The 27,370-nt window shown below is 40.9% G+C and overlaps 1 protein-coding gene across 2 annotated transcripts; it reads right to left on the reverse strand.

Moving 5' to 3' along the window:
* Positions 1-311: 311 nt before the first annotated feature.
* On the reverse strand, positions 312-26,269 carry sfpq (splicing factor proline/glutamine-rich). Of its 2 annotated transcripts, XR_012590672.1 has the most exons (12): positions 25,291-26,247; positions 24,424-24,612; positions 23,597-23,898; positions 23,388-23,483; positions 22,431-22,627; positions 22,179-22,263; positions 21,609-21,720; positions 21,448-21,496; positions 19,715-19,821; positions 1,943-1,991; positions 651-736; positions 312-440 (listed from the first exon to the last, which is right to left on the reverse strand). XR_012590672.1 is itself a non-coding variant. In XM_074613652.1 (10 exons), exons 1-10 carry the CDS (start codon positions 26,110-26,112, stop codon positions 16,783-16,785), a joined length of 2,070 nt encoding a protein of 689 aa, XP_074469753.1. In that variant the 5' UTR covers positions 26,113-26,269; the 3' UTR covers positions 16,411-16,782. The 2 variants fall into 2 exon arrangements, 1 of the variants encoding a protein (XP_074469753.1); XM_074613652.1 differs by lacking the exons at positions 312-440; positions 651-736; positions 1,943-1,991 and adding an exon at positions 16,411-16,893 and having other exon boundaries at positions 25,291-26,269.
* Between the last annotated feature and the right edge of the window lie 1,101 nt (positions 26,270-27,370).

Below are 27,370 nucleotides of genomic sequence, written 5' to 3' on the forward strand. Positions count from 1 at the left end.
ACTGGCTTCAGAGCGGGAGCACTGAGGCAAGTCAGCAGGCGGAGGTGGTAGTTAATCAACTACTCAGCGCTCAGCACAAGCATTTGTCAAAGTGCATCAGTATGACTAAATCAAGTAAAACCATCTTCATGTTTTTTAACTAACTACGTACTTTGCAAGTCTCCACATGCTGCAACTTAAATTTGACTGAATATATGCAATTATGCTATAAAGTGTAGTATGTTTCTACTTTACAATAACAGGCTTGAAACGACTCTTAACTCAAATTATCGGCTGAACATCTGCATTGTAAGAAATACAAACAACAAAAGTCTGGTTTATATCATTTATTATTACAAATTCTAAACAAAACCGTGCATCCCTCCTCTGGACTGCGAGCTGCTCGTCCTCCTGCTGGATGCCTCCTGGTACTGCGTCTGCTCCATCACCTGCAGCTCCACCTGGAAGGGAGAAGCAGAAAGAAAACACTGGTTTTAGTGGAGTTTATAAACTGAAATGATGTTTCAACAGCTAGTGTGGTCAACACTTAAACACAACACACATCACATCTAACGCATTGTTTTCCAGTATTGGTTTTCTAGATTTCTTTACTTTAGTGTTTGGATTATTTTATGATATTTCACATCCATGCATGAATAATGGGAACTAACATGGAGGTCATCTTGGTGTCACCACAGTGCAGTTGCTGGGTCTCTTGCAGCTCTGGCATTTTATCAGACATCAGTCTTCATTTAACCTACAAGACGGGAAGAAAGAAAAAGAAAGGACCAACTGTTATTTAACTTCTACACAACATAAACAACATTTACTCCTTTTTAAATGCCCTGTGTACACACTGACTGGTGATTTAAAGAGGACTATTAGGCTCATTTTCAGGTTCATACTTGTATTTTGGGTTTCTACTAGAACATGTTTATATGCTTTAATGTTCAAAAAACACTTTACTTTTCTCATACCAACTGTGCTGCAGCACCTCTTTTCACCCTCCGTCTGAAACGCTCCGTTTGAGCTACTGCCCAAAGACAGACTTAAAGGTCCCATATTGTAAAAAGTGAGATTTTCATGTCTCTTATATTATAAAGCAGGTTTAAGTGACATATAAATACTGTTAAACTATCAAAACGTTCAATATACGGAGAAACACACAGAAATTGTGCGTTTGAAACAAGCCGTTAGGATTTCTGTCCATTTGTGATGTCACAAATCTACAATATTTAGACCATTTCACAATTTTAAATGTAAACATTCTAAATGGGTCCCAATTTATTTCTGGTTGCAGTGTATGTAAATAACATCAGCCGACAGGAAGTAAACATGGACTTGCCTAGCAATGCAATTCTTTTGTAATTCCACTGAAATGCACTAAAACGGAGTGTTTCAGACAGAGGGTAAATACAGGTATATTCAGGCAGACAGTATGAGGAAAATAGTTTTTTTTAAAACATCAAAGCATGTAAACATGTTCTAGTAGAAACCCAAAATACAAGTATGAACCTGAAAATGAGCATATGTCCCCTTTAAGACAGCATGGACTGAGTTTATGACCACCTTACACTTAATGATCGAGGTCATAGGAGAGTGCCGCAACTCTAGCAAAACTCTCGTGATTTCATTCTGACAATGGAAAAAGGTCTGCGACAGTGACATCGCTTGAAAAGTCGTTTGGTGTAAGGTTGACACAAGTCTCCGACTGAACTGCCAACAGAATTGCATTATGGGTAATGAAGGCAGTAGGTTTTGACGAAGAAGAAGAAAGCAAAAATCTGGTTCTCCTGCATCAATTTTGATACTTTTATTTCAAACTGTCCATCGTGAGATGACAATGATACAGGAGTGCAAAGCTAAACCGGTGGGGTGCTACTTTAAAAGGAACACGTGTATTATATAAAAAAAGACTGGGTTGTTCTCGAAGCCCACACATTGCATTTTACTAACCACTTACCCTGGTTTAACGGTGAGGATTCTCAGCCTCCTTCGACGGGTCGAGGCTCCTGTGGCGAGAGACAAACAATGAGAGCCTGCTAGTGAACAGGTCAGCAGGTATCTACCATTACTTTTTTTGTTTGTTTTATATACCATTACTATTTTGAGGTTGCCACCTTATAAAAAAAAAAAAAAAAAAGACAAAAATGACAGCCTGTGCGTCTATGTGTGTGTTTTGTGTTTGTGGAAATTCAAAAGAAAACCAAACATGTTTTAATTGTAAATACAGGTTTATGATGTTAGAATGTGAACATGCATTACACGTATGTATGTAAATGTGAGAAGTATAAATATGTTGTTTGAATTGATAGTTAAAATACAGGTTTTTAGAAAAGCACCTCAGCACCCTGAAGGAGATTCACTGGTTTAGAAACTGCAGATGAGACAAATACATGACAACAACATTGAGATCTGTTGCAAACCTCAGGGAAGGTACTTCTGTTACAAAGCCATGTGAAGCTGGACTTCGTACTGACACATCAAACCCAAACAGAGCTGGGAGCTGCACCGTAAAGCTGGTAGAGAAGTAGACTTGGTGCAGACTTTGGGCGGTGCCCTTTTAGACGAGGCCATTAGAGGCCAAAAGGGTTATTCTGGCATCACACTCAGAGACAGGACATAGAAAAGATCATTTTGGCCTCAGGACTGAGGACTTGGTTAGAAAATGGATCACAGTGCAGACGGATACATCTCGACAGCCTCCAGGGCTCAGGTCATGGCAACGGTTGAACACAGCGTGGTTCCCCTCGTGATCAAGGAGAACCAGAAACTCCACCACGGTCCTTCACAAATACAAGACAACTCCTACATACGAGCTACAGAAAGGAACATGCCACAGTCGTGATAGTACTGTGTTTTCACAATGACTGGCTGGTCACTGGCAGGACAGGGCGTTCAGGTTTAACAGGAAGAGTGACAAAATATGAGCAGTAAGAGGCACCGAGAGGAGAGAGGAAAGGAAAGCAAGAGTCCAGCACTACTGCAAAATGTTATTCTCACAGAAGAACGACATGTCTCCCTTTTCCTCCTTCCTTTCAAGAGGATGTGAAATACGTCAACTAGAGGTCAATATATTTCTGCTGTGTCTGGTATGACTGTCTGCAAACAACTTCAGTCTAAAGCGGGGGGGCGTGAGTAGTAAACGACACCAATATGTTTAAATACTGGCCTGTGAAATCTAAACCATTCCCAACGGCAGCGATGCAAATTTGCGACAGTTGCAGAACTTGTTCATAATAAAAGGTTTGAATGGATTCATGCAGCTAGAGGACTAACTACTGGGATCCTGTTGACCCACAGCAGCGTCTGGCAGTCTGAGAGGCAAACTGTTGCATAGCCTAAACTAATGGAAGCTATAATATTGAGTTTCTTTTAAGCAAAATGGTCTGAGTGAATTTGAGTTCCCTCTGGTAAACAGTGTATATTTATAGGGCTTTTATTGTGAAAGGTAAGAACAGAAGGAGTGGATCTGGTATGCATCAGACCGGCGCCCCCTTTTGGGGGATAGAAAACCAAAAATCTCATAGATGTCAATGTAATTTGACGTATGTTTGGATTGTAATTTTGATAAATTCGTATGCATTAATCTCTTGTTATACAAACGTTTGTTTTATACGCATGTCTAATAATTATTTTGCGATCATGCCTGAACCTGAGCGTTCGCAATACCTTCATAAATTAAGGTTGATCGCCGCCATGTCCCTTCAGTCGTCCGCTGTCCAACACAGGGCTCATACACTGCAGCTGGCGCACCGCTGCCTGCGAGGACCTAATTTTGTCAGTTAAAGTTTAATAATCAGTTAATATTCGGTTAACAAGGGTCGGTCATCGGTTAAGAATGTTTTTCAATATTAGCATCCCTACTTTACACTGTCAAAAAGAAGAAAAAAAGGATTTTCACTCCTATCATTATTCTTTGTCTTACTACTTCTATGGGGGAAAATCACCGCTAAGCTTTGGAATCACAGTTCCCATGATGCTTTGGGGGATGTTTACAGGAAGCATAAAGTTGCATTTCGGTAAGTTACGATACAGGCTTCAACTTGAACCCTTGTTTATATTTTTGGCAAATTAGCAGCATTAAAAGTTTACCGCATGACCTATAAGCTGCTCCTGTGTTAGCCCTGGATGGACAGACAACCATCACTAGATTACTTTTATACTGAAGGAACACATGATGATTCACAGGCAAGTTCTGAAGTAGTAAAGGAGCGTCTGTTTTTCTATGATTTCTACGCTGATTTATGGACGTTCAATTGCGATGGACATCAAATATGACACAGACACTAAAAACACCTATATCACATCTGTGTGTTGAGACTTGAAGCTAGGACTCCAAGAGAGAGTGTTTTTTACTACAATAACTAACTTCACCTTTTCAGAACACCTTCCATTTGAACTACAGAGTGTAGACACTTTAGGTGATATAATAAAGCCAAAGTTTATAGACGGAGGTTGTACGGGAGTGTGAAGAGAAACAGCATCTACACAAACACAATAAGTCACAAAGGTTGTGGTCAAAGGATCAAACTGCATTGGATTACAAAAACAGGATGTCTGACACAGGGATTTAAATGTTGTACAGTCCCACCCAGAGCAACCCAAGCAGTACGTGACAGGTTTCACTTCAAATCGGCAAAGGCATTCCAACCCACTACCACACGATATTAACGTTTATAGTTTTACAGACATTTCACAGCCAGAGACGGAGGTAGTCGGGGGTGGTGACGACAGACGGAGCACTTCTGTCAGTTACCAAGGTCCTTGCAATGTCTACAGAAACTCAGTGAAAAGTGCTAACTTATACTCTATAACCTTTATATCATTTACCATGGTTCAGTGATAGGATTACTGTGCGTTAAAATAAATTCATGTGAAACAAAGATTAGCCTGCACACTTGTGCTATTGTTTCTGAAAAGGCAAACTCAATATAGTTAGAATTATAACAAATAAATATAAAAGGTAAGATCAAACCAGAAATTGACATCTGTGCAGCTTTTTGATCAGACGTAGCACTATTTGATTGTTAAAGATGTAAAAGACAAAACTACCTAAAAGGTTTCTTACAGCATTAATAGAAAATGCCATCTGAGTTGGACTTTTGACTCACTTTACTCCGTTCATTGTTGCACACAACCTGCCTATTACCAAAGCTTATTACCTTTTAAATATGGCAAAATAAAGTTCAGAAAAACCAGCACAAGCTGAATGAAGAGAACGCAAATATGAAAGATTTACGCTTTCTGCTGTTTTAAAAATGACATTATTTTTTCATCTTGCTTGAACACTTCAAGCGATGCCAAAAAATAAAGAACAGGTTCTCTTGACTTCTAGTGTTCACAACATGACAGCAGCACTGTATCCCACACCTCTGGTTAGAAACTGTAGATGAACCAGTGACTCAGCCGTCCATACATCGTACCTTTCATGCATACATACAGAGAAGCCAAAGTACTACAACCACACACACACACTGCACGGGGGCGGCTACGATGCTTTGCCACATCCACACGCAAAAAAAGGTTGAAGAACAGAAATCTGCACTGTGATGCCATTCTTTGGAAGTGTGATGCCAGAAGCCCTGTGGACGTCACTGTTGAGCGGTGACGTGGTGTGAGAGAGGCCAGAGAGAAGAAGAGTTAAGTTACGGGAAGAATCTGTGCATCTTGTATTATAAACATGGATGGGACACTTACCTTACTTGTTCAGCTGATCTGTGTAAGCATACCTCTGGCTGCAGTGCAAACAAGTCCAGGCTTTACTGTCCACTGACTTCTGCAGAACTACTCATCGCCAATGTAACCCAACTGCAGAGAAGAGCCTCTACTGTGGACTGGGGCAGCCAGTCTTTGCCAAGCTGGCTGACAGCAGCTAACGCACCTCTCATTTACCCAAAGACATGAAACACACACAACCACACGGGCACAACACGCCATCCTCTCTTCAACCGTAAGGTGCTTGGGACTTCCTGCCTGAGGTAGGTTGGTGAATGGGAGGTCGGTCAGGTCTACTAGTGCAGTTTTTAAATAAAAAGCTTTCAGGGTCAGGAATTCTGCACAAAAATAGAACAAATATGGTAAGGGGGTTAAAAGCATAGATATATATATGCAGAAGGCTGCAGTGGCCTTTGGATTGTACGTCGACGTCGCTGCCATAGTGGGGAGGTCAGGACTGACCTGGAAACACACAGAAGTGGACGGGGAAGCTGCCGTTTTTTCTGGATTTCTCAACCGATTCCAATGAGTTGTTTTTATATTCAAGCGTTTCTGATCTACGTGGAGTACTGTAGGTTAGATTTACCCAGCAAAAACAACTAACTTTGGTGACAAACGGTTCAGTAACGTTGCGTTACTATTTCGGGTTCATGGATCACCGACAGGTCCGTCTGTTGTATTAAGAAGTCGTACTCTCATACTGTAGCACATTTTCCTTTAAGAATTTTTCACATCATCAAGATTACAGTTTAAGTTACATCTTTACAAAACAGTTGCTTCTGTAGGTCATCAGATAAGAGCTAACCAGTGCTTGTTATTGTTACCTAATCCTCGACCAATTGAAATTTACGACATGCGTCTAATACCACTAACAATAAAGCTGATGTCATGTCCTGGGTTTTTGGGACAGTAACGTTAGCTCTCAGCAAAATCAATTATTTCCCACCACATAAGTAATTCAGGTCATTAAGCTTAGCTAACGTTGATACACAATCTTTTGAGCGTCTTGCAGTAATCATAGCTCAGTATCGCGATTTTTAGTAACTGGAGACAAAACTTTAATTTTCTACTCCTCGTAGATCAGAAATCCTTGAATATAAAAACAACTCATTGCAATTGGTTGAGAAAACATTGTAGTGCTTTTTATCCAGAAAGCAGCAGCTGCCCTGTTCACTTGTATGCGTTTACTGGCTTGTCCTGACCTCCCCAATATGGAGGCGACACAGGCATATCACAGCAACGATATGAAGCTGCCAAAGCGGCATCTACGTATATACGTCTATGGTTAAAAGCAATGTAGCCTTTAAACAAATCTTGACTAAGAACTTCTCTTTAGGCATGTCTGTGTCAAAGCTTTGCTTTTAATCATTACTTCAATGACACAATGTCAAAATTGTTGTGTTGCAAAAGAGGACATCCCTGTTCCAAACTTGTATATTTCAGTTACTTTACAGTCTGTTGACTATGAACTTCTCTTAAAAAATGTCACTGTCAAAGCTTTGCTTTCAATTTTTACTCCAATAACGCCGTTAAAAGTGTTGGTAATAAGGGGCTTCCCTGTTCTGAACCTCTCATCTAGTTACTGTGTAGTCTGTTAAGTGTGCTCGACTCTGCCTTTTAATAAACCTCGACAAAGAACTCTTAAAAAAAGGTCAGTGTCAAAGCATTGATCGCCATATTTACTCCCACAATGCCATCAAAATGTGCTGCTATAGGTCCCTGTTCTGAACCTCTGATATAGTTACTGTGTAGTTTGTGAGGTGTGCTTTGTGCCACCTTTAAACTAATCTGGATTCTGAACTTCTCTAAGAATGCTTTGGTTCCCGTTTTTACTCTAATAACAAAGTCAACATGTGTTTGCAATAAGGGACATCCCTGTTTTGAACCTCCTTAATATTAGGGGTATCACGATTCTACAAATCCGTGATTCGACTGGGCTTTCGATTTTAAGGTCACAGGGCGATTTTAAATTTAATATTTTTTCCCCAACATTTACGGGTATGCCATCGTTAGACTATGGAATCTTGATTCGCAAAGATCAACAGTTAACAGGTTTTATGCCCTGACATTTACATTTTCAAATTTAAATGTCGTTCAATTATGAACATGGTCAAATTTAAATAATGTATGTAATATGTAATAACAATAACTTATTTCATCAGTCAATTGGGAACAAACAGTTAAACAACAAAAAGAAGTTCCACTAGATGGAAGGATTGCTAGAGTTTCTCAGTTTACAAAGTACTCTTGAATGCACCCTGAAGTCCCCGTCGGCGCCATGGAGCGAAGTAGACGCGCAATCAATTTGAAGTGGGGATAGCGGGGTCACGGTTTTAATCGCCAAACAGTTTGCTGAACTGAGAAAAACACTGGGAGAATCGCCAATCCTGCTTTTGATTTAAAATGTCGACATCGAGAGCTCATTTCCATTGATTTAGGATTTAGAATTGAAATCGTGACACCATAACTTCATATAGTTGCTAAATAGTTGAAGTGCGCTTGGTGCCAGCTTTAAACAAATCCTGACAAAGTCTTCAAGAATGTCATCAAAGATTTGATCTTTTTTTTTTACTTCAATAAACACAAAGTCAAAATGTGTAGGCCATAGGGGACACTCCTCTGTGATGTAGTTTGTTACTGTGTAGTTTGTTAAATGTGCTTGCCGCTTTCTTTAAACAAATCTTCACTATGAACATGACTTCAAAAATGTCAGTGTCAATGGTTTGACTTCCATTTGAACTCTAATAACGCTAAGTCAAACTGCTGCAGCAGCGGCCGTTTTGTGTTCTTGTGCAAGAAGAAATGTTAAATCTCCATCTTCCAACTTTACAAGCTACAGTCCGAGCTATAGAGCCACCACCCATCACCATCCTTAATAGATGTAATCAAAATCAGGTGCTATTTGGTCCTCCAAAGTCATTAACAAAAGCGACGAAGCTACAGACTTTGAATTTCTTGGTTTGGAAAGTTCCTTCTCATAGTCCAACACCTTTAAAGATGGCCAAACCTGTTAAAGAAAAACAAATTGTACACAACACCAACACACAGACATAACATTACAAGTTTTAAAGGTTACACTCAATGAGTACTTGTACTATTTTGCAGGATGTTCAGATGCTGTATGGAGGAGAACATCTGTTTGACTAGCAAAGCCCTAAATTAGCCTAATGTTTCCTAAATACTTGTCTAATACGCTACACACAAAAGAACAGCAGTAATTAAAGTTAGCTGCCAATTTAACTTTCACTTTTTAATAATATCAAATTGTCTTACCAACTCCAAAGTGTTGGCGGTCTTCTGACTTTTGTCTTTTCCCCCCTTTGGTTTTTCCATTTGCTATGTGATCAAATCCTTCCAGGTTACTGTTTAGTCAGGAGATCCAGTTCAAAATCTGTCCATTGAGTCAGATACTGAACAATCTATCTACAAAAGAGCACTACACAAGTGAATCCAAAGGGGGGTTTTGTTGTTGTGCTAAATTTTCCTTGTCAATCTTCGTAAAGTGAGAAAAGCATAAAGAATCAAAAACTTGAGCTTGACTAAGGTGTCTTTTTTTACTCCTGAAATTATTATAACTGATTTCAGTTAGATTCATGATTGTATAGAGATAATTAGCCATCTAGAAAATGAACATACTGTATATAACTAGTCATCCAAAAATCTAATCTAGAATAACCCTCAAGGCTGAACTTGGCGAGGTAAATAAAAAAAGCTGGTTTAATGTTGCATTGATAGTGTTAGGCTTTAATCTACAAAAAAATAACAAATACACCAGCATTAATCATCAAACACAATGGTTGTAAACTGGTTCCAGACTTAACTTATTTGTGAATAGTTCTCTTCACAAAATTTGACTTAACCAACCAACCAACACCAATCTGGTGTTGTAGAACCAGAGTTCTTCCATTCCCACTACAGAAGTGCAATGTTGAAACTACAGCAAAGATAACTGTGAAATGAATGACTGTTGTATACTTATATTGGTGGCATTCGCTGGTGCCATTCACTTTCAGAAAAGCAAGTACTTACAAGTTGTAGACAGAATTTCTGCTCTTTCAACTGACTGGCATTTTTTACATTAAAGAGTAAAACCAGATTATTTGAAAGCGTTTTTCAAAGTTCATGAAGTTGTAGTTTAGAAATGTTCTTGTCTTACAAAATAAAAGGGCTATGTAGTCATTTTATCTATAGGATTAAAACAGCTTTCATGCAAGAGGAATACTCCAAAATTAGATCAGCATCATTGCCCAACTGTCAATAAGGATGCACCGATTCAACTTTTTCAGTCCCGATACCGGTACCAATACCTGGGCTTTGGGTATCGGCCTATACCGAGTACCGATCCAATACCAGTGTTCAATTAATCAGCTGTATGCCTCACTGTGTGGAAGTGACTGGGATTATTCTTTTATGAGTAAAGCAACATCAGGCTTGACTTAAACATTGCTTTAACTATGTAAAAAAAAATTATATATATATTTTTATAAAAAATAATAAAATCGTGCACGAGCAACTTGGTAAAAAAAAAAAAAAACTTCAAAATTCGTTGAATTCTTCAGCGTGATGATTCGGGAGGTGTTTCATGAAGTTGGTTGTGTTAGTTATTATTTTACAGATGTTTACTACTGACCATGTATGGATGTGATATGATTACTATCTTCGTTGAATGGCCTTGCTCAGATTAAACCCTTTATATAAAACAGGAACAAATAAAGAAGGATCGATTTTACTGGGTTAACAAATGATGGTATCGGATCGGTGCATAAACTGGTGTACCCCCCGATCACAAATTTTGGACAGTATAGGACGCATTTCTACTGGCGTGCTGTTGACGCATGAGGCACGAGTAATCAGACATAAGCATAGAATTGATTAGATTGGTCCCATTGTCACCGATACCCGATCCAGCTATTTGAATCAAGTGAATATCAGCATCGGTGCATCCCTATATATTACACCGATTCAAAGCCAAATGTGTTACAGTTATTATAGTTATAGCTATAGTTGGCCTCCTGGTTTTAATCATCTATTCGTTGTTCTGTTGTGAATCTTACTAAGGATCTTTTGCACACAAGACCAGAGTTTAGACTTCTTTGCTAAAGCATTCCTGAGTCCACGCTACACAGCCACAAATCCCTCCACAGTCCACAATCTTTAAAGCCGGTCAAACCTGTTAAAGAAAAAATTTACATAACACAAACACACGTAACATTACAGATGAACACTCCATGATATCCAATTCTATTACCAAGTATCTGTAGTCCTCGGTTTTGCAGCCATTTCAGATGGGTTTTGCAGGGTTCTCAGATGCCACACGAAGGAGGAGGATTTACTTTTTTAGAACAAAACAAAAATTCAAAAGGATATAAGGTATCCACGACTAATAAAAATGGTATTGTCCTACGGGGGGGGAAAAAGCAGCTCTGAAAACTGTTTGGGAAAGGGATTTGGGTTGTTCCATTGGATGAAGATAAATGGGCTGAAATTTGTGGCAATTCTCGTAAAATGTCAAGGTATTTGAGGATAAGATGAGTTTAAAGTTCTACATCGTAAAGTTACCAAGACTTGACTTAAAGGATTCTGTGACTTGTTGGAAATATAGGGCACTAATAATGGTAGGGCGACAAAATATTATCAGGGACTGGAAAGCACCTGGAACAAAGGATTGGGTGACTGAAATGGGAAAGGTTATTGCGTATGAAAGAATGTCTTATAGTAATGGTATTGGGGCAGAAAAATATTGGCTTACGTGTGAAAGGTGTATTGCTGTTATAGTTGCACAGGAGTACGGATAAGGTAGAAGCAACTGAAGCACAAGTATGGTCAGGTGGCTTTTATGTTTATATGTTCTTAAAAGTCTTCATCTGTACTGAGGATTAATGTATTTGTTATTTTATTTATTTTCCCCCAGATATATTGTATTTCTTCAAAGTCACATTATTGAATTGTTCATCCCTCTTGTTCTTGGAGTTACACAGGGTGGGGCGGGAGCAATGGGGAAGGATATATGTGCAGTTGTGAACCGATTGTTTTGCATACTGAAAAATAAAAATCACAAGTCATAAAATTTAAAAAAGTAAAAATTCTTAAGATTTCTTTTGTTATTGTGAAGGGTATATTATCTTACTGTGCACCAGAGGAACACTACAAGTCATTTTAAAGTTTCTTAATGTCTTACCTACTCCAATGTTTTGGCAGCTTTTAGATAAATGAAAAGAACTAGCATAGGAAGCATTGTGGCCATCCAGCTACAGGTCAAAATGTTCTCCAAAGGCAGCCATTGGACTCTTATGGTTTACAAAAGAACACTATACAAGTGACTCCAAAGCTAAGACTGAAAGCCACTTATTGTTCTTTTCATATTGAAAATGTAAGCATAATAAGAAGCATCAAAAATGCACTGTTATAAGGACACTTTCGTCAACTCCACGTGATGTAAATACACCTTCACAACAGTCCACAGAATGTCCGTCCAGCTAGTGTCAGGAAAAAAATAGTGTCCTGCTTCATTACTCAGCACATTCACCATTTCCATAACAAAAACACAGTCAAGTGAAACAATTACACTTATTAAAGTTAGAGAGTTAAGAGTTAGATGAAATGTGCTCCATCCCAAAAGGTGTAATTAACACAAGAATACTTACACTCACTTTTACAGCCCATCTCCTCCTACCACACAACTCTGAGAAATGCTTGCTGAGGCAAGCCAGTGTCCATTGGATGCCAAAGTGATGTCAGAATACCTCAGAACAGGTACGGACATGATTCATGGGGAGTGGCCAGATTGGGCAGCGGAGGAAAATGAGGATTTCAGTTGAAAGAAGTCCTTAACAAGTTGACAGTTTCTTTATACAGCAGGCCTTTCATCAATTTACAGAGTTTAGTTACAATCTGTGATCCAAATGTCAACAAAAGGGGAAGCCCGCCATCAAAAAATCAAAACATATTTTGGTATTTCAGTTATCTCATTGTTTCCCATTTTGAAGGCTCTGCAAGGTTGTTAATGTTCCATTTTCTTTTTTACCGTTTGTGGCCTCTTGCGTCTTGTAATATTGCCACAGATGACATTAATGCAACTACAGCTTAACACATGTTGTACCCTGAAATACAGAAAGGTGCTGGTCAATGGGCTCCTGTTGAATGTGAGTAATGACATGAAGCAGTGTGAGAACAACAACTTGAATCTAGATCTGAGGAAAATAATAAAATGAAAGCACTGTGCCCCCGGCTGTTCCCCAGTTACACATTATGGCTCGTCTATTACCTTCACAGACTGTATAAAGTATGTGTATAAAGGATGAAGTCTCCATGACGACGCCCATAGGTTTCTGAAGAGCGGTTGTGAAGCTCAAAGTGGGCGGCTCCAGCCGTCGCCATCTTGGCAGTGACAACACAGCTGAGGCGGGCCCAGATGACGCAGCAGAGCAGACGGCTAGCAACTAGCGACTTGGTACAGCATCCATCTGTCACTCAAAGCAGCCACGCCCTCAATTATTACTATAAATGGGTAAGCAGGGTCCAAAATTAACACCCGCCAAGTGCGGGTACATTTTCCGTTTGGTGAGTAAATCTCGGAGGTCTATGAGACTATAAGGCTTGCTTGTCATTTGCTGATTAAAGTGAAGGAGGTGAGCCCCGAAGCAAGCGAACTGTAAACTGAACTGAACAAACTGATTTTCTATCTTTTGTTGTATATTGCTGAATCTCTGAAAAAAATGTTATGGGGACTTGCATTTGATTATCTTACACTTAATTCCTCGGATCCACTTAGTTTGAACCAATCCGACAGCATCCAATCAAGTTTCAGGAGAAAACCATGAAGAACTAACGGTACTGAGCGCCAGTTGGCACCAGTTACTCTGTTGTTAATATGGCATTACATTTGGTGAATAGCACATTATGACTCGTTTAGGACTCGAAACTCTAAGTTTAGGACTCACAACTTGAGACCTGACTCGGGACTTTTCAGTCTTGACTCGGGGCCTGCAAAACAACGACTTGGTCCGACCGCTGGTAGCCAATACCCGGAGAAATGTCAGGAAGGTATGAAAAAAATAGTTACCGCCCAAGCCCAGTATTAAGGCTTGAATTTATTAACCATCAGTATATTTAAATTATTTTGCTTTAAATTTTTGCTCTGCTCTCTTCTCCAAATTTGTATTCAACATAATTCCTCATTATCTCAATGAAATGTACTGAAACTAATGTGTATGTGACAAAAAGGCAGTTTATTATTTTGGCTGGTAAAAAATGTGCTTGGCTGGTAGATTTTTTCCATCTACCAGTCCCCTGGGCCGGTGAGTCAAAAATGTAATATTTCACAGACATTTTAACATGGAGGTCTATGGAGAAAGACTCGCTTTTGGAGCCAGCCTCAATTGGCCATTTGAGGAACTTAAGTTTTTGGCACTTCCGCATTGGCTTAATTTCTCGGTACCAGAGGTTGCCACTTGATTACCATCAGTCAACTACAGAGAGAACCTCTTTTAGCCATGTTGGTTTATGCATCCAACCACATAAGAATGAATCTGTGCAACACAATACACATTAAATCAGAAGTCATAGTGTAAAATCATATTAAGAGCATTAAACCAATAAAATTGATCAGTCTTCCTTTTATGAAGTGACAAGATGTACAAAGGGAATTCACAAACCGGAGACTGTGAAATGTCAGCATGTCTCGTCAGTAACAAAAAGTGGAAGAGGTGAAGCAGACGGGCCAAATTATTCCACTGCAGTACGAGCCATAATGATGCAGTATACCTTGCTTAGGACAAACTCTGGACAAACTCTTCTTACAGGTCCAGCACAATGAATGCTTCGTCACAGTACAAAGTACACCTTGTGCCAGTGTAGGCTTAATATCTATCTCCAACATTGGCTATGTTTGCTGATTCATGTTACGCTAGTGTAATGTAGCTCTATAAAAATCATGAATGCATAAATATTTTTGAATCAACAGCAAGAATTTAAATTATATTTAAAGCAACAATTGAAAATAATCTGTCTTCTGTTTAAAAGTGGTGACCCCTTCTTCTTGCTTGTTTAAGTGAAAATAAGTAAAGGGTGCCATTTTGATCCATAGATAGAACTAATTTTATATATGTATGCTTTAGTTTCTGGTGGTTATCATGACTGACCTCAATGCATGTTTGCAAATCCAAATGAGCCCCTTGCCAGTCATGCAAAGGCAGATTTACTCATGCCATCAAATAGTGCAACTATGGTACAGTCATTGGATTCAGATAAAGGTTTATCAGTTCAGTAAAGACTTCCTTTGGCGTTTCTTTTACATAACATTTTTTGACGTCTGTTGTACCCAAAAACAAGTCCTTAACTGAACCGAATAAGACTACGTTTACATGCAGGTTTGTAAAGGATCATTGGTCTAAGGCCCTGTCTACACATATACAGATACTTTAATCCTCTTTTGGCCTGTAGTTCACACGCAAATGGAGTATTAGGTCACTAAAACATAAATTCCTGAAAACGCCTTCTTAAAAAAGGTGCAGATTTTTCAAAACTCTGGTTATTTTGTATCCGTTAAAAACAGAGCGTTAAGGAAGCGTCATCTCTTCAATTCGTGCATGACTATCGTTGATTTGTGTATTGAAAATGCACTAGAATGGCAGAGTACCGATATAATATGTATAAATAGAGAAACAATTAGTTGCTATTGTTTTTAAATTGTTTGATTTGTTATTACCATATGAGCAGATGAAGCTCACTAGGTATGCTCAGATTCTTATTTGATGTATCGGTGAAGTAGCCTTTATCGCCATCTACTGGTCTGCTGAGCGCTTGCAGTCAATTTTTGCGTTCAAGTGTGGATGGAGATATTTCGTAAAACTAAGGTCGTGTGGACAGATATTATTTAATTTAATTTTTACAACATATTGTAATTCAAGTGTTCTGAGAGAACACTAGACTTCTGCTCCTCCTCATGGCTCTGTTTTCAGGCTTTAGAAAATCTAGCCCGTGACGGGAGACTTTGACCAATCACAGGTCATTTCATTGAGAGAGCATTCCTATTGGCTGTGCTCCGGTCAGGTGACCAGTACTTGGCGTTCCAGATTTCACAATGGTGGCGGCGTCACAAACTTTCTCATTTTACAGCTAAACCGTGCACTACAAGATGATTCTGAAAACATTTGAGGCGAGAAATAGGCATTAACGTAACAGAATGATTCATATTTAATCAGCGCTGCCTAGTTTGACCGTTTGGTCGGAGTTCACGAGTGATTGACAGCCGGCTCTCATAGACAGCAGATCTCAGGGCATCTCTTACTGCTTGTTTTCCTCCGGTCTGTGAAATCTTGCAGATGCCGTTAGGAGCACTGCCATCTAGTCTATTGTCCAGATGCTAAATGTCTTACCAGTGCCATCAAAATGCCTACTTCATTACTTCTTTGTTTTATTGAGAATGCTGATTGTGGCGGTGTCAGCTAGTTATCTGAATTTGATGGGAGGAAAATAAAGAAGCAAAAGGATGGGGGTGGGGCATTTGCAGCGAGCATATGCATCAGGCACGGCCACGCGTTCTGTTTTTTAGATTGTCGCTGAACACAATGGCTCAGGACTGTGGCAGAGATAACACATAGACCCTATAAGACCTAATGTGGCAGATGTATCCACATTATTTACAATCAATTGGTATTTTAGTTGCTTTCTGAACGTACTGTATGCTTCAACTTTTAGGAATAAATGTTAACGTTTGTCCTGATAGAACCAATGTCTCTTTATTATAATCCATGCTTTGACTCCAAATGTATGGCACAAAACACAGCCATAGTAGGTAGAGAAAGTTACAGGTATCACTTCACGGCGAATCACAGAGCATAATACATCTAGAAAAGAAAATTATACATGGGTCAGAAAGAACTAACGAGCACACGAAGGTGTCCCATCTTTCCATACTACTGACAATACAAAATAAAAAAGGAAAATATTGACTTTTTCATAAAATGAGTAAATTGTCAGGCTAAAATGTAGCAATTTAAACTTAAATACAAGAAATGCGACTCAACATGTTTGTTGTGGAGAATCTATACAAATGCTGCTCCTGGAAGCACCAAAGAGCTGCGTTTAAAAACGGGCTTTCTTTGCAGGACCGTCAAACTCCTCGCGGACCCTGCCGAACCCGGCGTTACCAGGACCCATTCCCCTAGGACCGCCCTGGTTGAAGCGCTCGTTGCGCTGCGGGGGTCAATTTGCCAGGGAGGCAGATAGGAAGGGCGGGGATAAGGTATAGGTTCAGTGCGTAAGCACACAGTTCATGTCCATATGGAAGGGTATAAAAAAGGTACGGCAATAGAGGTGATTTGTTATATATTGTGAGATTTACAACACAACCAGCAGGAGACACATCCGAAGAAACCGTTCGTTCCAATATGAAGGTCCACAGGTGCCACAGGTTACATACGGAAAAGGAAGAGAGGGTAATGCTTTCGTTAGTCAGTGCCTACCTAGTATGGTCTCTCCAGTGCATGCCAAGACTAGCCTATAGCCTAGCCTTACTACTTCGTAGACCTAGCATTTTTGTAAATGCTGCCCATATTTACCTCTTCAAGATCATTGACAGGGTTTCCGCAAGTGTATTGCAAGCCCAGCGGCCCGCCGGGCATAAGTTGACTCGCCGCCGAGTCTAAGCATCAGAGAATTATGTATTTTTAAGATGTTTTTTTAAACTAAAAACTCTTATGGAATAACTCAGTGCGTAGGTTGTGTGTTTAACGATACCGAGTGTCAGTGTGCGGTCGAGTGTGTGTGTGTGACGGACGTTGAGTATGAGGTTAACAGTAACATTATAGCTGTGAACGTAGCAGTGCACTGTGTACAGTTTAGGCAGTCAGTGAACAAAAAGCCAAGTTTCCACATCTTACTTGTCACCTGCTGATTAAAGTGCAGGGGGTTAGCCCTGAAGTTAGCGACAACTTTGAATCAGGCTCGCTCACGTGAGGTGACCTGACCTTTAAGGTGAACCAGCTATTCTCATTTTAGTGACAAGCCGCTCCTCCGAGACACTTGGCCGCCGGTCCTAACAACTGGCGGAAACCCTGATTGAATATGGCAACAGATAAACCTCTTGATGGAGGTACTCATAAATATATATAAAGGTTATAAATAAGAGCCAATCAATTTTATATTTCTTTTGTTGCAGGCAGACGTCAGGTTTCCTTAAAGATTTGAGAAAAAGATATGAAATGAAGTGCCATCGTATCAAATTCTGACTGAAATAATTGAGTTCTAATGTTTCCAGAGCAGAAATGATGGTGTAGTAATCTACTGTCCGGCTATCACAGTACCTCTTATGGGACTGCATTGATAAAATAATAAAACTTTAACTAATGGTCCCAAGTGGGACCAGAATCTGTAGTACAGGGACTGTACCAGGAATACATGTGTAGAATATCGGCACTGTAAAATGGAAACATTGCACAGGACATTCAGCACAACCATATCTCCAACAACAATAACCAATATGCACAGTACATGCCAATTCAGACACTCTGTGAAACTAGAAAAATAGTGTGAAAAAGAGTGAATGTCTCAAAAGCCAAAACTCCAACAGAGGAGGAGGCTTTGATTTACAACACGAGGCTACAGTGGAACGATATGGTAAGAAGAACATACAAAGTAATGTATGAATGTAGAATGAATATATCCTGAACTGGCGCTACATCAATCTGCTCAGCCTAGTAAATTATCATAGACTTTTACTGAGCTTTACATTCAGATGTGACTATAGAACTACAGTGTGTCACGGTGCACACTCCGTAGATTGTGAAAATGGTGCACCGCCAACATCAACACTGCCAACAAGCTAACCTAAAAGACATTTTCGTTTCCTAAGAATGCCTTTGCTACTATTGGTGTAAGGGAAAATGGTGCTTTAAATTCAATGCGAGACTAAATAATTAAGGCATGCTAATATTAGCATGTGTAAGTTTGATTTGTCAAAAGCTACAAATGTGAAGCGCACCGCTTTTTCCAAATACAAAACATAGTACAGTAAGCATATACAAATGTTGTATATAGAACTTCAAAGCTTGATTGAAAATTTACTAGAAATGCTTTTCATTCATTTCACCTGCAATGTTAACAGATATTTAACCGTTCTGACAGTGAACTGTAATCCAGAAACCAACATACTACGGTTCCTCCAGAAGCATAGATGTCATGCTTAGTCCGGTATTCACCAATATCATCCTAAACACAAAAGGTTTGCCTGCCCCCATCAATTAATTCTGCTGTAATATACAATTTAGAACATCGTGTTCAAGTTTTAATGCGTTATACCGTCAGCCTGCTCTAAAAACATAAATGCTCATTACAAAAAAAGATGTTGAGAAAGCAAAGGTTGCTGTTGGTCCAGAAGATGAACTACACCCCCTACTCTTTACACAGGAATCCACACTGCCACCCAAAAATGCGCGGAGCCTGTTCATAGACAACTTCCTTTCTTCTCATGACAGACGATACATGAAACTATTAGCACAGTATGAAAAAGTTGTTTATAACTAGATGAGCACATTGTTGAGGGAAAAAAAACCTGGTAGATGACATTCTGCCTCCGGTCATGAAAAAGTGCCTGTCCAGCTCACGTGAGACAGGGCTTGCAATAGCAGTCCACTACACAAACGGTGTGAGAAGAGTGAGCAGAGCCACTGAAGTCTGTCTACAGCTATCAGAGCACATTAAAGAGCAATTTCTTAGGATTTAGTGCAGGTTGACGGTTTCATAGCTGGATAGAGGTAAAGACACTTTGATGGTAACTGAGGGGGCTAGGCTTACCGTTGAAAGAAACCCTATCAGGCAGGCAGCGTATCGGTCATATTCAACAACCAGCAAGCCACCCGAAAACAGCTGGGGGCACAAATCATTCAGAACTTCCCATCCTGCTTTGCCAGCTGGCCCTTCCTATGTTAAAAGATCAGCTGGGAATCTTTCCAACAAAAAGGAAAGCCGAACAAAAACTACATTAACTACTGATTGTCCAAAAAGTGGGATACGTTACCATTTCGTTGCCCATCAAGCCTCCTGCAGGTGATCCCATTCCCTGCTGCCCCTCAAAGCCTAGTCCACCCATGGGGAACTTCTGGTTGGCTCCACCAAAGGACATATCTAACAGAAACAACATAACAAGTCAGATACACAAACTGCACTTGAAATTTACAGTATGGTGGGGCAGTGGTGGCCTAAAGGTTAGAGAAGAGACCGGAAGGTCACCGGTTCAAAGTGAAAAGCAGCACTTGCCCCTCCCTCATTACCACCACTGAGGTCCCCTTGAGCAAGGCCCTAAACCCCAACTGCTCCAGTGGAGCTGCTTAGTGGCCAGCAGATCAGACTGTGGTTGTACTGGGCAGCCTCCAGGTGTGAATGTGTAACTGTGCGGATGTGATCAGGGCATTCCTGAAAAAGAGAGCATTGCTCTCAGTGAACCTCCCCCTGAATAAATAAAGGTAAAGAAATGTGGCCTGTTGATGGAAAAGCTGATTTAGTAGAATAGAGTGCTGCATGAATGAGTTAGATGCCTGACATAAGTTCTTAAAGGCCTTTGCACACCAAATCTCTTTTTTTCCCATCCAAAATTGTCATACAAAACACTTTACAATAAAGAAATAAAAGAAAAATGCGGTGCAGAATATAAAGATTGTGGCAGGTGTGACATAACTGTTTGGAATCGGGGATGGCTGCAAAACAAATGACGTACGAACAATTAGACATTAGTGATCGTGCTCTAGGCAGCTGAATGATAGCTTCTTGCCAATGTCATTCATTAGCCCCGTTTGGGACTAGTGCTATCCATCTCGCCCATGAAATTAATTCAGTACCGTCTTGGACTGCAAATTATCGCAACAAATAGAATAATCGAACGCATCTGACTCAGTGTGCAAAGTTTCTGTGCGTAACACTTTGTAACTTTCGTAGCGCATACGAAAAAAAAAAACTGACTTTATGTGCGAAGACCTTAACACAAGCTTAAGAGATTTTAACGTCAGTAAATATCCCACTCATGAATTTTGAAGCTTTTACGTGTCTTAAAAAAAGGCAATTGCTGTGAGACTACAAAACATCACGCCGACTCCACAGCTTCGCTCATCCGATCATGGTGTGGTTTGTTTATAGCCTAACGTTAGCTTTTTACTTGGCAATTGCATTATCATTTCAAAAACCATAAAAGTGATGTTCATTTGTGAAGATTATGTTGCTGAACAAAACGCCCAAGTATCATAAAAGTTGCAATAATCCAAAATCAAATAGAAAAATCTCATTGGCTTTTTGTCAAAGGAACCAGGGCGATGCTAACTTCCTGGTTAACCTACAAAAATACGTCATCCCTGGAGCACTCTATTAGACAAGATATACTGTAATACATTTACTTGGATGTGTATCATTTCAAATGGAATCACAACATTGTAAAGAAGAAACTACCTAGCGCTGCATTAGATACATAGACACTTATTTGCTCATTAGCTAAAACAAATGCAGTCTAATATTACAGCTCTGCAAAAAAGGCCTACTTTCATAATGTTCAGGTTTTTTTTTTTAAAACAGAGGTTCTGGTTCAACTCTAAGGTCATGCTGGAGAATGTGATTTGTGGTGCTGTTGAATTCAATCATCTCATACTGAGGGGTGTTGACAGTAACTGATATACATGGGGTGGAACCCTGCTCTTAGTGCCTCTGGGGATTTTTTCTTTCTAAATAAGCAACATCAATGAAATTACTGAAAATAAAATAACTTACCTCCCATGCCCAGAGCTCCACCGGGTTTCATCCTCATTTCCCTGTCCCTCTGTAATACGAAAGACAAAGATATGAAAATAAATATTAATCCGGACAAATTTTCATCTTTCTTCATTACATATATGTAATGGTCTTGTATTCTAACGTTTGGTTTAACTCACATCCATGAAGTTGCCCATCCTGTAGTTCTCCTCACGCTGGCGGCGCATCTGTTCTTCCATCTCCCTCTTGTGAATCATCTCTTCTTCCCGCCGGCGACGCTCTTCTTCTTGTCTGTTTACACCGAGGAAAGTGTTAATCATGTGATCCCAGTTCGGCATTGATATCAACACATCACATTTCATTTTAATTTCTGATTACAAAAGACACCCGGGTCCTGTTTCAGAAAGCAGGTTTAACAAACTCTGAGCCTAACTCTGGACTCTGAGTCGGCTAACGCTGAGATGGGAAACTTTTGATACGTGCTTTCATACACATTGAATGAATGAGGAAATAAAACAGTGTGTCTGTCTCTGTAAGAGGGAGATCAGACAGAGAGAAACTCAGGCTTTGTTGAAGGAAACCTATCAGCGAGCAAGTTGGGTTCATAGTCAGTTACCGTGGTAACTGGCGCAGAGTTTAAGTCACCTCTCATCTCAGGGTTGACTGACTCAGTTTTCACTAAACCCGCTTTCTGAAACAGACAGCTGCCTCAAACAGCAACCAAACAGAATTCTAATGAGCATAAATACCTGATCTGCATCTCCTTCCTCTTCTGCATCTCCTGACTGTGCACCTCCTCCATGCGCCGCAGTTCCTCTTGTCTCCTTAGCAGATCTGAGAGGAAACATGAAACCATTTCATTGTGGAACTTGAACATTAAGGTACTCTATGTGCTGTGAGTGAAACACATCTTTTCTAGTAATAAACGGCAGAAAATACAACCGAACAGCTGCAGGCCTTTTTCTTTTTTTAAACCTGACAACAATAACCCTATACTTTGCCTTGTCTGAGCAGGCTGGCCTGGTGCTCATGGAACGCGTCCTCCATCTCGCTCTCCAGCTTCTCACGGGCCTCGCGCATGTTCTTCTCCACCTGCTGCCTCTGCTGCTTCTCCATGTCATCAAGGGACTTCCAGCGCTTGGAGTACTCGTATTCGAAAGTGCCGGGGCGAGCAAAACGAGGAGGTTCCTCACGTTCTCTATAGACACAATCAACACAATATACTGATTGTGAATATGTTTTCTTTAGTCTGTAGAATATGATGTGTAGGCCTGGACATCGCTGCACTATGACACACATTTAACCTTTTACAAATACTGTGCCTCCTGCAAATTGAAAATTGCAGTATGCCATATCGAGATTTCTATAAATTGTGCAGCCCTAGTTTACATACTGTATAGTGGGGTTTTAAAGACGGGAGGCAACATCCTTTCTCCTCCCCTTGATTTAGCATCTGCCACTCCACACAGATGATTGATTTGTAGGGCTGTCCCGAATACCATTTTTTGTGCTTTGAAGCTTCGGTGAGATATACCCCTTTCATAACTAATAATGATAATTAATGTTGAATATGAATAATGTGGGATTATTCCTCATTGGGCTATTTGGGGATTTATACATTATTATGACATACATATATATTTAAAAAATGTAATTACATTTTAAAAACAAAGTATTCAAATAGTGATTTGGAGATTGAATACCACGGCAACGGTCGAAGCATTCAGGTCAGCCCTATTGATTTCTAACAGCTGCAGTCCCTGAACCTCAGTTCCTACCCCCCGCCCCCATCACACCATCTGCTGCTCACAAAACAATGACTTGTAGAAAATAATATGCAGAATAAAGATGACTGTATCGGAGAGACGCAAGTAAACCATATTCAACCTCCAAAATCACAACAGCTCTACTTATCCCTACAAAAGGCAAGTGGGGGGGGCATGAAGTGATTTGCTTACGCTTGATATCTGGGGTTCTTCTGTGCCAATTTTTCTGGAAGACCATCTTCATCATCAAACTGCTCCAGGGGCTCGACTACGATGGGCCGGGGTGACCTGAAAAGGATGAAACAAAAGAGACAAATAAGCAACCGTTTCAAGCACCTTTTATGGCGGTGAATCGGCTCATTACGCACGCAGCGGAAGTGTGTTGTTTGAACTATACTTACGTGGTGAGCAGGAAGACGCCCTCGTTGCACCGATCCAGGGCCTTTCTGGCCGCAGGTTTGGAGGCAAACTCGACAATGCCCTTGCCTGTGGAGCGTCCGCGGTCATCCACGATGACAATTGATCTCTCAACCATTCCGAACTGGGAGAAAGCTTCTTCCAGGAGCTCGTTGGAAACAAACGGCGACAGATTCTTCACAGACAAAGCTGCAGAGTGTGTGGCGAACCGGACACGCAGGGGTCTGCTTTTCATCGGTGTGTCATCCAACTCTGCCTTTGCTATCTCGGCAAGTGCACGGGACTCCTACAAAGGAACCAAATGTAACATTACTATGAAGGGATCTGTTCGACCTAAATCAACATTTTATTACAAACGTCTGACTTTTGGTGGACCAAATATTTAATCAGAAAACAACAAATAATGGTTAGCTGCAGCCCTAGACTAAAAGTAGAGCTTAATAACACATGATAGAACAGGGGTCCATTAATCTGATGTGAATTTAATAATATGAGCTTGACACATTGAAAATGTAAAGAAATGCATACAGGGAAAGAACATGCACATGCTCCTGAATTTTAGATGTTGATGATGTCAAAAACTGAGTGTTGGATATCACCATTTTCTAAATGTTCACACAAAAGAAGCTTATTCAGTTGGTTTAGGTTGAGCTGAGCAATGTGAATAAATGTAGCTCTCAGAGGAGAAAAGGTAGACCCCTGTGATAGACACTTAGTGTAAAACTGGTACTTACACAGTACTGTAGCAGTCTTTACTCCAACACATCATCAACTATGACACGTGGATATATTTAAGGGTGTAAAGCCTTACCAGTCGGATGAAGCCGAAGCCTTTGCTTTTGTTGATGAACACCTCGCTGGGCTCTCCGTATTTTGCGAACAGCCTCTTGAAGTCGTCCTCTGTGATGTCGTTGGGCAGGTTTCCAATGAACAGACGACACCGCTGTGTGTACGTCTTCTCTCCGGGTTTCAGCAGCATGGAGAGGGTTGCCTTGAACGACTGTCGATGGATTAAAGATGTAATATTAGAAAAAACTAAAATCTCTGTGCAACACCAAATACCTTTATATTCACAAGACTAAAATCACACACTGAAAGAACATGGATAAGAGTTAAGACTGAAAGGCCGCAAATATAATGTCTTAGTTAGTCTGCATGTTAACGCAGTAGTCTTTGTAGTAGTAGTCTTTGTTAGTCTGTAGTGTGTGTTCCTCAGACCAGCGCCCATCCCCCATCAGGTATGTCTATCTGCTCAAGGCAACAATAAGCTTGACCTATATTTTCTGACAGTAGTTCTTGGCAAACCAGCGTACACAAGGTGAGTAGAGAAAACAAATGGGAACCGGTGTAAAACACGCATTATAGACTATACTGCGTGTTCTTTGTCCTGACAGTGAACACTTTTATGTAACTGTTCGGATTTTAGACAAGATGGCGGATAGCTAAAGCGAATAAACTAGGGTACGCGTGGTTTCATTCACCGCTCGCACCGCCATTGGCAGCAGTCGACTACACAACAAAAGTCGTATAGAGAATGCAAGGAAGCTCCGCCCGCTCGGGTTGTGATGTGTTTCAAATCGAACGTACTGTCAGTATTTGAAGAAGCTATGGCTATGTTAGCGGACAACAAAGCCGCTCGACGACATTCTCAAAAACATGTATTAAGAGAATAACCGACCTTTGACTGGCTCCCATCGGGCCCCGCGGCGTTGTCTGTGGCCATCCTCTCTGGCTCCTGTCGGGGCTTCATGGCCGGCGGCCCGCTCCTCTGGCTCTGGTGCGGGCCTGATCTCTGGCCGTGATAAGGCCCGGTCCTCTGGCCTTGATACGGGCTCGACTTCTGGCCCTGGTAGTGGCCTGACTTCGGGCTCTGGTGAGGAGGCGGCTTCTGCCCGTTAGTGTTCCCTAGCGGGGACTTCAGCTGCTGGTTCAGCTGCTGCTGCTGGTTCTGGTTCTTGTTGGCCTGGTTGGGTGGAGGGGAGGTCATGTTGGGTTTCGGTGGGGGGGACTGGATCTTCGGCGGAGGAGCGGGGGTTGTCGGTTTGGGCTGCTGCTGCTGGGTCGGTGCCGGTGTCGGAGCCGGTGCCGGTTTGGGCTGTACCGGTGCTGGCTTCGGCTGCTGCTGTTCTTGTGCTGGTTTGGGCTGTACCGGTGCCGGTTTCGGCTGCTCCGGTGCCGGTTTGGGCTCCTGCTGCTGCTGCATCGGGCCCTTCATGGTGAGAGCCGGGCCGGGGGTTGGCGGGGGGATGATGGGCAGAGACTGGTTCAGCTGTGTCTTCTGGGGAGTCTGTAGTCCCTGGTTAGGAAGTCTGTTGAAGTTATTATTATTATTATGCCCTCTCCGGTTCTGGTTCTGGTTCTGGTTCTGAAACGGATGGTTCCTGAAGTGCGGGTTGGCCATCAGGCCGCCTCGCATCGGGCCGCCGGGCCCAACGCCTCCTCTGCGCTGCTGGAAGTGATTCATCCCGAAGCCGCCGCGATTATTGTTAAATCGAGACATTGATCCTGATATCAGAGAAAACTAAGATTAAAATATCAAAAGCGTTAGAAATGTGCTGCGTAACAACGGTCCGCTACCGGTGAGGCAGGTCAAACTCCTTAAAATGGCGACTGAGGGTTGAGCCTAAAGACTCCTTTCTTTCTTCCTCCAGTCCACTAAGGCCCGCCCCGCTCAGGAAGCCACCGCCCCGCTCCGCTCATTGGTCCGCCGCTCAGCAGGAGGAGTCACGTCACCAGAGGCGTTCAGGGCTTTTTGAAGGATCCGGTAAGTTTGAATGTGTTCGTTAACCACTAATTCAATTCAGTTATTTAGAAAAATGGAATGCTGCTGTGGCGGTACATTTTACTGCAGTGTACAAACATGACTGATGTAAAATATGTTCTTAATATGCCTTGTACAAAGTATGTATTATATATGTACATTCATACTTCCTGATATGTATATGTTCTTAATATTCCCTTGTACAAAGTATTTCCTTTTATAATTGTAATATAACTTATTATTTTAATGGAGCTTCCCAGCAAAAAGCACTTCACACGATTGTACCTGCATAACCGGCGTGACAATAAACATCTTGAATCTAAAAAGAAAATAGCATCAGAAAACATTACTAATTGAAATGTAATGTTACAGTTTTAGTCCCTGTATTAATTATAGTGAATTATAGGTTTGAGTCTTGTGAAGCTACCCTTGTGTTCATATTTACATGATTCATTTCTGCCTCTACCAGAGCATTAATTCATCTAGATGCTGCTGCAGTGTAGCAGACCAACAGTTGCTCTCCTGAAATTCCTCCTGGTGATGCACATGTGAATGGAACACTAATTGTATAGATGGTCGTCACATGTTAAAGGTGCTATTGATAACATTGATCAAATTCCGCCAGTAGATGTCGCATTGTCCCTCCCCCGTTCCATCGCATTCACTTCACAACAAATTGTTGCCAGTTCGTTGCACAAGCTGCATATTTTATGGTGAAGTGGAGTGAGACTCAGACACAGATAGTCATGTCAAGTAATGAAACTTTCATGGTAGAGTAAAAGTAATATTGATCATTTTCATAATCCCACTCATGAATTTTGCGTGTCTTCCGCTGTTCTGTTTTTTCCACACAAACTGGCAACTTGATCGCTGATGAGTGATACCACGTCATACCAACGTCGTACTATTGGCCCACAAGCCTTGTTAGAACTGGGAACCAAATGTCAGATATCTCCCACAGAGATAAACAAAACATTCATTTTGGACCCGCCAAATT

The sequence above is a fragment of the Sebastes fasciatus genome, chromosome 17 (genome assembly GCF_043250625.1).
Source record: "Sebastes fasciatus isolate fSebFas1 chromosome 17, fSebFas1.pri, whole genome shotgun sequence".
In the NCBI taxonomy this organism is placed as follows: Eukaryota; Metazoa; Chordata; class Actinopteri; order Perciformes; family Sebastidae; genus Sebastes; species Sebastes fasciatus.

Excerpts from the sequence above, each read along its gene's own strand:
- sfpq (XM_074613652.1), bottom strand. The coding sequence starts at position 26,112 with ATGTCTCGATTTAACAATAATCGCGGCGGCTTCGGGATGAATCACTTC. Across the intron at positions 22,628-23,387 it reads AAGAACCCCAGATATCAAGC|AGAACGTGAGGAACCTCCTC; the intron begins GTAAGCAAATCA and ends TTGTGTCTATAG. Across the intron at positions 21,497-21,608 it reads GGATGGGCAACTTCATGGAT|AGGGACAGGGAAATGAGGAT; the intron begins GTGAGTTAAACC and ends TTCGTATTACAG.